Source organism: Mizuhopecten yessoensis, unplaced genomic scaffold (assembly GCF_002113885.1).
Source record: "Mizuhopecten yessoensis strain PY_sf001 unplaced genomic scaffold, ASM211388v2 scaffold11157, whole genome shotgun sequence".
NCBI classification, from domain to species: Eukaryota; Metazoa; Mollusca; class Bivalvia; order Pectinida; family Pectinidae; genus Mizuhopecten; species Mizuhopecten yessoensis.
The window spans coordinates 702,782-716,984 of record NW_018408908.1 but is presented as its reverse complement, the minus strand read 5'-3'; the positions used below and the strand labels follow the sequence as shown (position 1 = coordinate 716,984).

The window sequence follows — 14,203 nt, the reverse complement described above, 5'->3', positions numbered from 1 at the left end:
TACTTAGACTTCAGTAAAGCATTTGACAAGGTCCCTCACAACTGCTTACTGAAAAAAACTTCAACGGTACGGAATAACTGGTAAAATCCTCCAGTGGATTCAAGATTTCCTCTCAAATCTAAGACAACGAGTATCCATAAACGGTGAATTGTCTGGTCTGGTGGATGTAACGAGTGGTGTGCCCCAGGGTAGTGTCCTTGGTCCAGTCCTTTTTTCTTAATCTACGTTAATGACCTCCATGATATAGTCAAACAAAGTGTAGTAAAACGTTTTGCTGACGACTCAAAACTATTCAAAAACATCTCTAGGCAAACAGGGTCTGCAGGACTACAAACTGACATCGATAACATCGTTCAATGGACATCAGATTGAACAATGACATTAATACCAAAAAATGTAAACATCTAAATATTGGTAACCTAAACCAAGATTCTACATATTACTTCCCCTCAGGTGAACAGTATGAGAAAGTTACTAAAGAGAGAGACCTAGGTGAAACAATTGACAACAAACTGAAATTTAACCACCATGTGTGTCAATCTGTTAACAAAGCAAATCGCACACTAGGACCAATCTTTAGGACATTTACTTACATGGACAAAACTATGTTTCTTACACTTTACAAGAGTCTCATTAGGCCCAACTTGGAATACGCTACCCAGGTCCGGTCCCCTTTTCTGAAAAAGGACCAAATAGCCTTGGAAAATGTCCAGCGCAGAGCTACCAAAAGAATTCGATCTTTAAAAAACCTTTCGTATGATTTAAGAATAAGAAGATTAGGCCTACCTACACTGGAATATAGAAGAAAATGCAATGATCTAGTAGAGGTTTATAAAATAATCAACAACATTGATATACTTGGTAAAGATAAATTTTTCACCTTTACACAAACAACAACAAGGGAAACAACAACAAAACTATTAAAAACTATATTAGCTACTTCAAGCTAACAACGGTGTCGACGAAGAGGTAAAGAGAAGACAACTTATGATGCGTATACGATTTATTATGATATCACTTTTTGGTGAACAGACGAGCGCATCATTGAAAAATTCTCTTTAGACTTATATTGATCTTAGGATTAAAAAAGGGTTAGGCTCTGGTTCTATTTTTTGTTTAATGTCCTCTGAACAAATGAAGTCATTTCAAGACGTTCCACTGTGCTTTCAGGACAGTAGATTGCACGGTGCGCCTCTCTGCAATACCTGCCGAAGGCATCCAGCAGAGTATTCCGGGACTTTTGGTGTACATTTATACATGTCCCGGCCTGGGGACAGAATCTATTGGCAAGGAAGGCGATAGAAAAGAAAAAGGGTGTTTGGAAGCTAGAGGAGGGAAAACATAAAGATCCTAAATGTTGCAATGGGTGCAGCTGAGTAATCGGCAGATATGTTTGTGTTGCTTTTGTGTCCCTAAGTAGAGGACACGAGAGCAAGTTCCCAGTGCTCTAGAGGGCGCTCCCACATTAATCGCCTCATATAACAGGGTTGACTCCTGAGAAAGAGAAGTTTTTTGAAAATATATTGTTGAGACTTCAGTTGTGTTACTAAAACTTAATTACGAGAAGAATCGAAGGAACTGTATGTTATATGTGAAGCAAATTCTACTTTATTATGTGACGCTATTTTTTTCTAAGGCAACGGCATAAAACACAGAAGAACAGACTCAACCTCATCAAGTTCTACCCGGGGGAGGGGTACATTTTTCGCCTCTATAATGATATACAATAGGAGCCTGCACGTGTTGAAAGTTGAGAACCAACAACCTTCATATACGTCGGGACGCTGCTTGTCAGGCGCCAGTTTTGTAGGATGAGTTTAATATATGCTGAAATATATCCGTCACAAAACAGATCTCAATGTATTTATTACCTAAAACAAAACATAAAACAGCGTATCTCCTTTTCGCTTAATAAGAGTTGACAATGTCCTATTTGTTTTTTTCAATAGCTTCCCCGACTATTGCAAAAAACAAGACATCAGTGACTCAATTGGTACCTCCTTTAACACATTTATAAGCAATACACGTTTCTGGTGTTAGGAATACATAATGTCTCCATTTTTTATAGTGTCTAGTAATATAAAGCATTCGTCTGAATAAGAGACGTATTTATATTATATAACATATATACGTCTCTGGCTGTATGTATACACAGTACGCAGTGGCGGACCCAGGGGGTGTTGCCCTAGTTACCCGGGCAACAACCTTTTTTCTGTGTCCAAAAATAATCTGGACCAAGGTTTTTGAAGACTTTCCTCTATTTCATATGGGATATTCTTCTAATATCGACCATCCCTTGAACTATGATTTTTCTAAGGGTTCCCTTTGCCAGCAGTTTGAATATCTATATATGCCTAAGGGTGTTGCCAAAACAAGGAGTCCACTACACTCAATTCAATTCATTTATTAACTTTCGGCCTTACGGCCCATCAGTACAAACATATCAATACAATGCATAATATACACAACAACACGGCTCACAATACACAGTGAGAGAGTGGAGTAAATAAATTAGATTTCTAACTTATTAGCTTCAAAAATATATTTACCAAGTTGACATAATTCCTTAGTATTGTTAACACACAATAATTGTATAAATTTAAACATGGATGGCTTTTTCCAATAGTACACTGCACTTATGATCTAAACAAAAGGGGATTGATCCTCTTAGTAGGGGTCTCCAGTGGTCAGGGCTCACCGGACTGACTCTATCTAATCTTATTGTTCTAATGTCACGGTGTGGTGATCAACCCGTCAGTTGGGAGAGGACTATACCATCTGGATGGATGGATGACGGGTTTCGCGCCTACATGAATCCGCCCTTACGGGTTTCATCTCACTGACGGAAGTCAGTGTTCGGTCGGCATGAGGGAAGTTGCCTTCCCTCGAGGGTGGTTTGGAGTCGTCTATTCTATCCTATCCTTATCTTGTGTTGTAATTTGGAGACGAAATGGTGTGTCTTGCCGGATGATGTATATGTGATTGTTGATCCTTACTAATGTATTTGTGTCGTTGAGGGGATTCGAAATTGGCCAATGTGGCTTATATTAATGTATATATGTACATAAAAAATAAAAATATTTGTTTATTTTTAAAGTGTATTTATTGCATATATTCCTGTTCTTATAGGGAGGTATATATATTATATTTGTTATGTACCTCGGGTCTCTTACTGCCCGACAATAGGGAAACGTCTCTGCTTCCGTTAGGTACAGTACTTTGTTTCCTTGTCAGACTTGGCCGGAGTTTGAGATTATCCGAGGGGTCCCTATGGTGTATGCAGATATTTACCCTTAATTCTTTGGTGTATGTCTTATTAAGAAAAAAAAGGAAAAAAAAAGAAAAAGGAAAAATGGTTGTTAGTAGATGTTCTTATGGGGTTCTATAAGTTGTTGGGCTTATACTATATGTGTCTTATTGGAGTTTTTATTATATAAAAAAAGGATGGGGAGATCACCGGTCGTATCATATCATGGCGTTGGTCTAGGAGGAGGGTGTACCGTATCCAGGCTGTCCTTTACTTATGTCCTACTCTATTTTGTGTTTTGTTTTGTTCCTATATTTTTGAAATCCGTCGAATCGTTGAGAATAAATGCAATCTAATCTATCCCTATCCTCTGTGTCGGCGTTTACGCGCCTACTCTTTCGACAATACACAGAGGGATTTTTTACGTGCAGGTTGGACCCTCCTACACGGGACACTGTTTATAGTCCCCTCCGCCGGACTGACTATACCATCTGTTGGAATTAGGTATACATAGGCTTTTCACCGGTGGTTTCCAAGTACACAAGATCTCCAGGAGTGATTTATTATATCAATTAAAAGATATAATTTAAAAAGACAATGAAGCACCTTCCTTAACATCACTTCATCAGGTGATTAACAACCAATGTGAGCATAGAAGCCTGGCGTGTACATCCTTTTCATTAGGCCCTTGTTCATATGTATGCATACTATTTCACAATGAAAGACAAACAATTAAATCATAATTCATATCGATGAACTACATGTACAAAAACATGTAGAATCGCGCATTATGATCTGAATCTACTTGCCTCACTCGATCTGTTTGTCAATGGAAATAATGTCCTATAAATTCTTGCTTTTGCGCTCGGTAGTGCATGAAAAATTTAGGATTACTTCTCCAGAAAGAAAAAAAAATGCAACTATAATTGTCCCAATCTCAGCAATAAAGAGGCAATAAAGAAGTTCTATATATTTTTTTTTTTGTGGCAGAATGTAGTATACATGAAGTTCTCATATTTTTTTAGATAAGTGCAAAAATTCTGTCTTTTTCTTAGTTTAAAATTTTGGGCAACACCCAAAATTATTTCCTGGGTCCCCCCCTGCAGTACGTGCTATATCACTCATTCATTTATTTCTGTATTATTTCATACAGAATAATCATTTTGATTAATGATTTTAAATGTGTCTCTGTCTCAACTGATTATGTCGTTGTTTCCCAAAAAAAAAAGTTATTTCCCTTCGTCGTAGTTCTCTAGTAGCCATTGGTAAGGTAAGAAAGAAGCACATGACCTATGACCCGAACTTCCTGCATAGTAATTACATAGCGGCAAGTGCTTGGCAGCGGTGTCAACGAATGGTTAACGAGAGTGAAAATGTTGACAACTTACATGGAAAGCATGTCTTACCACAAACCTCCTGCTTCGTGGATGCCCCGTTAAGTTAAACCGAAGAATAAGGGGTATGAATGGCTCGAAGTGGATCCGAATCACTATTTAAAAAGAACACAAAATTAGAAAGTTATTTGAAGCGAAATCTCTCGGACGAAGCTTTCGAGCGTGTGCGAGCATACGAATCATGTATAGTTGTGTCCGAAAAGGAAAACAAAGCGTTCAAATACGTGATCCTGGGGGATGAGTCCATCTACTTAACAGAAAACCCTCCCAAAAATCTACAGGAGAGTGTATATTTGAAAGACATCGTCGCTGTGGAATTGGTAAGTCAAGCGTACACCTGTACACTACTAGTCACTAGACTAGCAGATGTGTCTCATTAGATCTATTGTTATCTGGAATTTACCTGAACAGGTAAACAGATGTTGACAAGTACCACTGTCCTGAAATGTTGTCAAAAATATGTAATCGATAGTGCCCACTCAGTTTCAAGAAATAATAAATATTCACCATTTTTTGGGAATTATAAAAAGTAATTTACATGCCAATTAATAAACTTTTTAAACAACTGTTTTTCTCCTAAACCTTTGTAGATAATTCCCCCCAATATTTAGAGAACTAATCTATTTAATTGTCTGATAAAATACTAGCTTCTCCCTAACGAATTGGCTAGGGAGAATTTATCTTTAGCTTATTATTCAGTAGAGCGTAAAATTTAGCTAGAAATTAAAACCAGAGGTCCCTAGAAAACTAAGATGGTTCAACTCCTACTAATGAAGGCATTGGAAAAATGGCGACCTCTTTAACATGGAATTGTTAGTCACAAGTGCGGGAAATTAAAGTGTCTATTTAGATAATTTTGTACCTCTGGTAAATGTTGTATAAAAAACACGGTAACAGAAGTGTTGACATAACTGTTATTCGAAATCAACTTGGATACAGTTTGGTCAGAATAATGAACAAAAGAAAGATTATTTAGGAATTTAACCATAAGGTGTTTTGGAAGGGTAAGCTGCTTCTCCATCAGTGACAGCTAAATCAAATTCAAGTAATTACTGCCTCAGAACTTCTAGAAGTATTACTACTAATATTACTTATCAAGTAGCATGTCTCACTCAGTTACAATTCTGTCCTCAATTGTGTGACATGCTTCTGATATTGAAGAAATCTTTAACCTTGGTATCATTGAATACACTGAAGTGTGTTTATTATACATTATAGTAACAATCACTCGGGGATTGGAGAGTAGAGGATAAGTTGTGTATTTACTGGAAATAAAAATTCATGAGGTATCTGAATTAATAATAATGAATAATTATTATGAAACCATTAAATCAACTCAAAAGATGCCAAATTATAAGGCAGAAATCAAAAGGAATTAGACATGCAGTACTGCAATGTAAATGATGTAATTGCACTTGGTCAATCGCTAATGTCTATATATATATGCAGGTAGCTTAGGTGATCTTTTAAAGCATATATTTCATATTATACCACTGAGGGCAGGAAGTTGAAATATATATTGTTGAATTGAGGAGAGTCTGGATTGTCATCCTTAACCCTTTCTGACCACTGTAGACCATAATGGACTCATCCAGATCAATGCATGGTAGAGCCTACTAAAGTTACATATGTACACAAGGGGTGAAAGGGTTAAACAGTTTTATTATGTTCAGTATTGTTTTATAATTTTCGAATATAAAACATGAGAATGGAAGGAACACTTGTCAAATATATATAGTTTTCTGTGATTTTGCCCAAAGTCTTGGGAGTGAAAAGTGATACAATGGAATCTGTTTAGAGTTCAGAAGTTCCAGGTTTCAGTCTGGCCCATCACATTCTCATTGCTCTTTGGTATAGCCCAACATGGTCCCATCATCCTTTTGTCTGACCATAATATTTTCATCTTCCAATCCTTGCTTCACAAGTACTGTGTGAAAATGACATCCTGACACAGGGATACCAAATCCTGGCACGTCTTTAAATGACCATAGCTGTTAACTCATTCACCCCTAAAGACACATTTGAACTCTTCCAATACAAAGGTTGGAATAGTTCATTATTAAATTTCAGGGGTGAATGAGTTAATAGGACGTAAAACACAAACAAACCAAAATGGGAATACCCAAATCTGTCAGGGCCAAAATTAAGACATTGATAAAAGCCTTGTATTTAGAGGCCTGCTTGACATCGTCCAGTAACATTTTAATTTAGGTACTCTGTCCAATGTTTCTCTAAACTCATTTACCTATATGTATCGTAGCATTATAGCACATTGATATTTGTTCTGAATGGCTATTGAAGTCATACACTGTAAATTCAATACATAAGAAATAATTAAAATCTATACATTCCAAATTTATAGTTTTCAGCATTTGTTTTCTTTGCAAACATTATGTAAAGCATTATATGTTTATTTTTCCAGTATATATTTATGACCTTTATATACCACCAAAAATCTTGATATAAATGCTAAAATAATAAAAATGAGTGTTGTAAAAGGTATAGCTGTGGACATATCTATGTGTTAATTGAGTCTATATATTGAGGTAAAGTGAAAAAGAGAACACTTGGATTTGTAATTACATTTTACATTGTCCTGACACCACATGATGGAATCATTTGTATCATTGGGTTAGCTGTCACTGATTTTGTCAAGATGAGGATTTGAAAATAATAATCTATAATTCAATGAATTTACTTCATGATGCTAGCTCACTGTTGTGTTTATTAATGCTAAATCTGTATCCGGTTTCACCCTTTCACCACCGTAGACAATAATGAACTCATCCCCATAAATGGATGTTAAAGTCTACTTAAGTTGCCTAGGGGTAATCGATTAATGCATTACATCAAGATACAGAACATATATAAGAGCTGCCATTTGGTTGGGACTTGATGTACTATATGTATAATAACTTGTACCTTTTCTCTTAACTCTCACTTATGTTAAAGAAAACTATATATTTTACCTCCTCTAGCTGAGTTAATTGTAGCACTATTGCTATTCTTTCAACATCAGACAGTATATATATGATACAGTGAAAATGGTATCAAATGGTGAAGTCATGGTACTTTATATAAAACCATACACAAAACTACCTTTTAGGTTGATAAAACCATACACAAAACGACCTTTAGGTTGATAAAACCATACACAAAACGACCTTTAGGTTGATAAAACCATACACAAAACTACCTTTAGGTTGATAAAACCATACACAAAACTACCTTTAGGTTGATAAAACCATACACAAAACTACCTTTAGGTTGATAAAACCATACACAAAACTACCTTTAGGTTGATAAAACCATGCACAAAACTACCTTTAGGTTGATAAAACCATGCACAAAACTACCTTTAGGTTGATAAAACCATGCACAAAACTACCTTTAGTCTACATGTATGTTAACCACACTGGAAGCAAACGGTAATAGTAAGACCACACTGGCAGCTAGTGTATGGTAGTGTACGTATGTAAAATACATTCCTGAGGACCTCAGGTAGTAGCTACTGACATACACTGTAGGGGCTTTAGGTGCTAGGTGCTGCTATTGTATGGTAGTGTACGTATGTAAAATACATTCCTGAGGACCTCGGGTAGTAGCTACTGACATACACTGTAGGGGCTTTAGGTGCTAGGTGCTGCTAGTGACGGCCAGCCCAGCTAGCCACTACACTATTGTACGTCAACCAATATTTGCACAGCACCATTAATACATCATACATGTATATATATGTACATTGTTCCACGCTGCTGGACTACAAACAGGACAACTTGACCGATACCTTTTAATTTCTACAATACATTTCCACTACTTTACACGGTTGTTGTATTTCTTACACATATATATAGGTACATGTACAATATTTTGGTACCTGTGATGTGTATGTAATATTGAATACTCACTGTATATCATATATGGGTGTAAGAAAAACAAACGACTGTACAAATATTAGCTTAAAGTATACCTCCGTTAGAAAGACGGGTGTTATGAATGGGACAATAGTCAATTGAATACTCAGGTGTATGATCGGGTCACATACTCGTTACTGCAGGTAGATGTTAAATATACAAAAACACCAGCCCAGTAAAAAAGGTCTTAAATAAAGAACAGGGGAGATAATCTACAAGGTTATTTAAGTGGTGTACTAGTTCACCAGCTCAATTGAATACTTCAAATAACTCTGTACAATTGCCTGATTGTATCTTTTGATTACTGCCAATCTTATTGTTTTTATAGTGCTCACAAGAAGTCATTGATTTAGTGTACAAGCTTCCTATTTTTATACAAGTTCTAAGTATAGACCTACAGATCTACCTCTAGATAAAACACAACCAAACAATGATATAATTTATTTGTAAATGTTTTCATCAACCTGTATTTTTTATATCACTGACTGTCTACTACTGTATTTTGATACAGGGTACTCCTATAGTCTAAGTCCAGTACATATCTACATTGTTATACACATAGCCTTCCTATATTTGTTTGGCACGAGTACTAGTGCATGTTTGTTTGTGTTTTGCATATATGCTTTTACTGCCCATTAAATATTTATTATGGTTTACTGCCAGTCGACTATTTAAGTCCTTATGGGATGATTCTACTATTTAATTTTAGTTAAATGCTGCTTAACAGCTTAAACATACATGTCAATGGCAATTTGAATATTGGAAGAATAATTCTCAAATTCTATCAAAGTGAAACATTCTATCCATTAATATCCCCTTCCCTCCCTTCAATGATGAACGTATAAGACACAGACCTGTGATCAATGTACCAAGGATACAGTTAGCATGTTAAGTTCATTGTCAATGTTTAAACAAATGGGTCCTTGAATTTGTTTTTGCTGTAATACTTTGATATATGTACTTTTCTTCTGATTTAACAAATTTAACAAGAAAATGCCAGATGAATTTATTTCTAAAACTTAGGCTTTGCCAAGAGCCCACTTTTGATATCCCTGTGTAATAATTTACCCAAAATCTTTTCTGAGTGCATTGTGCTTTTGTAAATCTCAAAACACTGTAGTACATGCATGGATGTAGGTATAGTTGGTGTTTTACACTTACACAGCTAGCTGTCACAAATGTCTTGTTGAAGTTGTGAAATAATGTTTATGTCTTTTAGCGTGTCAATCACTACATATGTTTTATTATGGTTTTGGGTCGTGCAATTGTTTTAAGTATCATTTGTTCCTGTTCTTACAGTAACCATTTACAATTAAATAATGCAAAACTATTGTGCTATTCTATTGAACCTCTTTATCCTTCTTTTGACTGCTTAATGATTTTGGCCTGGTCTGGTTGCAGTTTTACGCTCAGAACTCTGTTGTTTTTGTTTCTTTTTTTAATTATTTCATCTTTATATTTTTGTTCATCAAAATCTGCAAGCCTGAAGGTGTAGTTTCCTTTTAAAAATATATTCCCCAAAGAAATAGGCAGGCATATCACGATCTTTACGACTGCATCCTCCAGTCAAGAAAAAAAATGTACACTTTCATGAAAAAATATTCTCCCTGCTTGTTGTGTATCATTTTCTGGATGTCCTGATATCCCTGGATAGGTATGATCATCAGAGTAATTTTGTTGGGAGTCGAACAGACGCTTGCTTTGTAATTTATTGATGATTTGGGATGATATCACTTCATTTATTATTGAATCATTTCCAAGATAAAAATATAGAATTAGCTCTGATACTGCCTAACGAGGCACGCTACAATGTACCTGTGTAAATAACCTGTATAGCAGGTACAACCAGGATATGGGGATTCACAGGCGTGTCACACAGGGGCAGAAGAGATAACTGGGGGGATTCAAAGGCGTGTTACACAGGGGCAGAAGAGATACCTGGAGGGATTCATAGGCGTGTCACACAAGGGCAGAAGAGATAACTGGGGGGATTCACAGGTGTGTCACACAGGGCAGAAGAGATACCAGGAAATAAAGATCAATATTTAGGTTGTCGTTATGGTGTGATCTATGAAAAAAGCCACGGCAGCCTTTTAATGTCACGGTTCTCTAAAAGATCAATTGGTTAATTCTGACTTTATTCAGCGTTGTAAATGCTAGCACTCAATTGAGGTATCCCACATAAAAATGACAACGAGAAAGCCATTTGACATATCCTGTGTGCTTATTGATCCACGAAACTCGATTAAATATTTCAAGATTTTATACATTAAAAGACTCACACAGTATGTAAAGTGATTTAACATGGTCATACACATGTTCTAAATGATAAGATATTCATACACATGACATGTATTAAAGTGATATTTTTGTGTATGAAATTAAAATTAGAATACATATATTGTACTGTCATAGACCAAAATCATTTCATGGTAATCATGAATCATATAGTTGAAAGTAAACACAAAAATCAAAATAAAATGAAAACGTAATACAAATATTAAGTAACTTATACATTGATTGCCCCCAAATCCATCTGACATGCTAAAAAGTGCCCTTTTTCTGGTGAGTGCCCTGCCCTTTTCAAATCCTAGCTGGAACACGTGATGTATAGTGATGTTATATTCATACACATTTATGTAAAGTGATGTGATATTTATACAAATGTAGTGATGTGATATTCATTTACGTATTTGTATAGTGATGTGATATTCACATGTGTAAACTGATGTTATATATTCATACACATGTGTAAACCGATGTTATATATTAACGCACATGTGAAAAGTGATGTGATATTCATATACGGTACTACAAGTACTATACAGCTGGAGTCATTTAACTACACCTGGTACATATGTAATACTCCTATATAAGTAAAGCATGTCCCAGGACTTAATGTAACCTTGACCATTTATCTTATTCTCTGTGACCTTACTTTAACTAGTTTATACTGTTGGAGCAGAGATTGGTATCCTATAGGCACATTTCTAGTAGATCTTCAGGAGAAACTACACCATAAAGTGTATCATTGAGCTTGAAGGAAGATGCTTTCAAGGAGACTAATATTTGATGGGAAAAGATTTATTTATAATGACACCCTTATACATACAGAAAACAGTCATCATGCAGACCCTTCTAATATATTGACACCAAATACTGACAGGATTGCAGATAATACCATTCAATATGTATTACAGGCCAAGGGGGAAACAAAATATCATGATCATAGTGAATAAAACTTCTGCAGTCCTAAGGCAAAAGATGTCTTTTACCTATAATGAGCTAGCTCACATTGTAAGTTAACAGTTGTAAGGTTCTGTAATGTTTTTATTGATGTTGTGCTTTGAAATGAAATGGTACATATTTTTATGTGAAGGAAGTTATTTCCATAAGCACAGTACGCAGGTATACCTAATTCATTATTCATTGGTAGAAATACAGAATGTATGTACCATGTCATATTGGTTTTCCCGATACTCTTCTGCTGCTGTTGTGCACTAGGTAATAAAATTAAGATTTTAATCGATTCCACCGCTTTTTAAATGCTTAAAAGTCAGCTGGGTCCAATGACGTTCAAAGCATGTGAATAAATGACAACGTCACACAAAGCTGTCCTGTAATACATCTCATAGGGAAAGTGAGAACTAAAATCATCTGTGTATAGAATTAGGGAAAGTGAGAACTAAAATCATCTGTGTATAGAATTAGGGAAAGTGAGAACTAAAATCATCTGTGTATAGAATTAGGGAAAGTGAGAACTAAAATCATCTGTGTATAGAATTAGGGAAAGTGAGAACTAAAATCATCTGTGTATAGAATTAGGGAAAGTGAGAACTAAAATCATCTGTGTATAGAATTAGGGAAAGTGAGAACTAAAATCATCTGTGTATAGAATTAGGGAAAGTGAGAACTAAAATCATCTGTGTATAGAATTAGGGAAAGTGAGAACTAAAATCATCTGTGTATAGAATTAGGGAAAGTGAGAACTAAAATCATCTGTGTATAGAATTTACAGTGATCAACCTAAATAGCAAAAAAAATAACATTCTTTCAAAACAAAACACAGAAGTTTGTAGAAACTTTAAATCAAGCTTGAACCATGGGCTGTAGCTAGTGCACCATAATACAGTCAGTGATTACCGTACTCAACAGGAGATCTAATGTACAACATGTAGTTGTAGAGGATTGATTATAGACCATAGTCAATCACTCATATAATCATGGTTTTTTTTTCGTTGCCTCATAACTGACGATACCTTGTATATATTGCAACATTTTGAGAGCTAATAAATTGTTCTGGATCAGTAAAGTTTATTGAGACAGATACAAAGCTATGCTCGACATGCCCAGATTTGTCATAACACATAAGGATGTCATTATTTTGTCTCCATGGAGATTATATTTGATTGATGCATCACTTAATCTTCTGCTGTAACAATTAAAGAAGCGGCCATTATTGTTGTCAGGTAACCATGGTAGTGTGTACATAATCACCACGGTGATGTCAGTCACATCGCGTGAGTCCAGACCTGTTGATGATGGGGTGATCGTGCCATTTTGTAGACATTGATCAACAACGGACTTAAATAGACTGATGTGTTGTAATAACCATCTTTTTCTTTCTATGATCATCGATGTGTGCAAGACTTCGACTGGGATGTCAACAAATTAAACTAAGAGGCCCTAATATAACTATTTAATGGAAGAGATTGCCTGATACAATTATATATGTACTTATAAACTTATATATACTTCGGTTGAATACTGTAGAAATTGTTACCAATTGATGTTTATAATGGGAGTTGTGACATGCAATACAAATATTTTAAATACCCAGTACTATGGACATTTTTTTATTCTTTCATTTGAATATGTGTATACGGTTATATAATTACAAAATCTAAATACAGTATAGTCACATAATACTGCACTCATACTGTCGGAAAAGTATTAATTAAAGTAAATACACACAAGGAAAAAAAAGACTATTGGCTAATATTTATAGACAAGTAACACAATAAAATAGTGTAGAATTTAAATTAGCATTATTCGAAGAATTTATTTTACATTGCATGTTAATTAAATTAAAATAGCATACATATGATCTTGCAAATGATAGTCAAGTGTATTCTGTATTTCCCAAAAAATCTAAAGGAAGAATTAATAGATTTTTTTTTATTACATTGTGTAACATGGATTCTATTTATTTGAATTATAAAGCACTGGAAATTGAATTGATTTTGATTTAGTTACAGGTACATATATTTTGATTTAGTTACATGTACATATATTTTGATTTAGTTACAGGTACATATATTTTGATTTAGTTACATGTACATATATTTTGATTTAGTTACAGGTACATATATTTTGATTTAGTTACATGTACATATATTTTGATTTAGTTACAGGTACATATATTTTGATTTAGTTACATGTACATATATTTTGATTTAGTTACAGGTACATATATTTTGATTTAGTTACATGTACATATATTTTGATTTAGTTACAGGTACATATATTTTGATTTAGTTACATGTACATATATTTTGATTTAGTTACAGGTACATATATTTTGATTTAGTTACATGTACATATATTTTGATTTAGTTACAGGTACATATATTTTGATTTAGTTACAT

General features: G+C 34.7%; 1 protein-coding gene across 4 annotated transcripts in view; it reads left to right on the top strand.

The window, feature by feature from the left end:
- Nucleotides 1-4,558: 4,558 nt before the first annotated feature.
- Nucleotides 4,559-14,203, top strand: part of LOC110467069 (uncharacterized protein C12orf56-like) — a 51,697-nt gene continuing 42,052 nt past the window's right edge. For all 4 annotated transcript variants that reach the window (XM_021523963.1, XM_021523962.1, XM_021523961.1 and 1 more), the window contains exon 1: nt 4,559-4,961. In XM_021523963.1, coding sequence (XP_021379638.1) covers nt 4,713-4,961 — 249 coding nt within the window. In that variant the 5' untranslated portion in view covers nt 4,559-4,712. The remainder of the gene's footprint in view (nt 4,962-14,203) is intronic.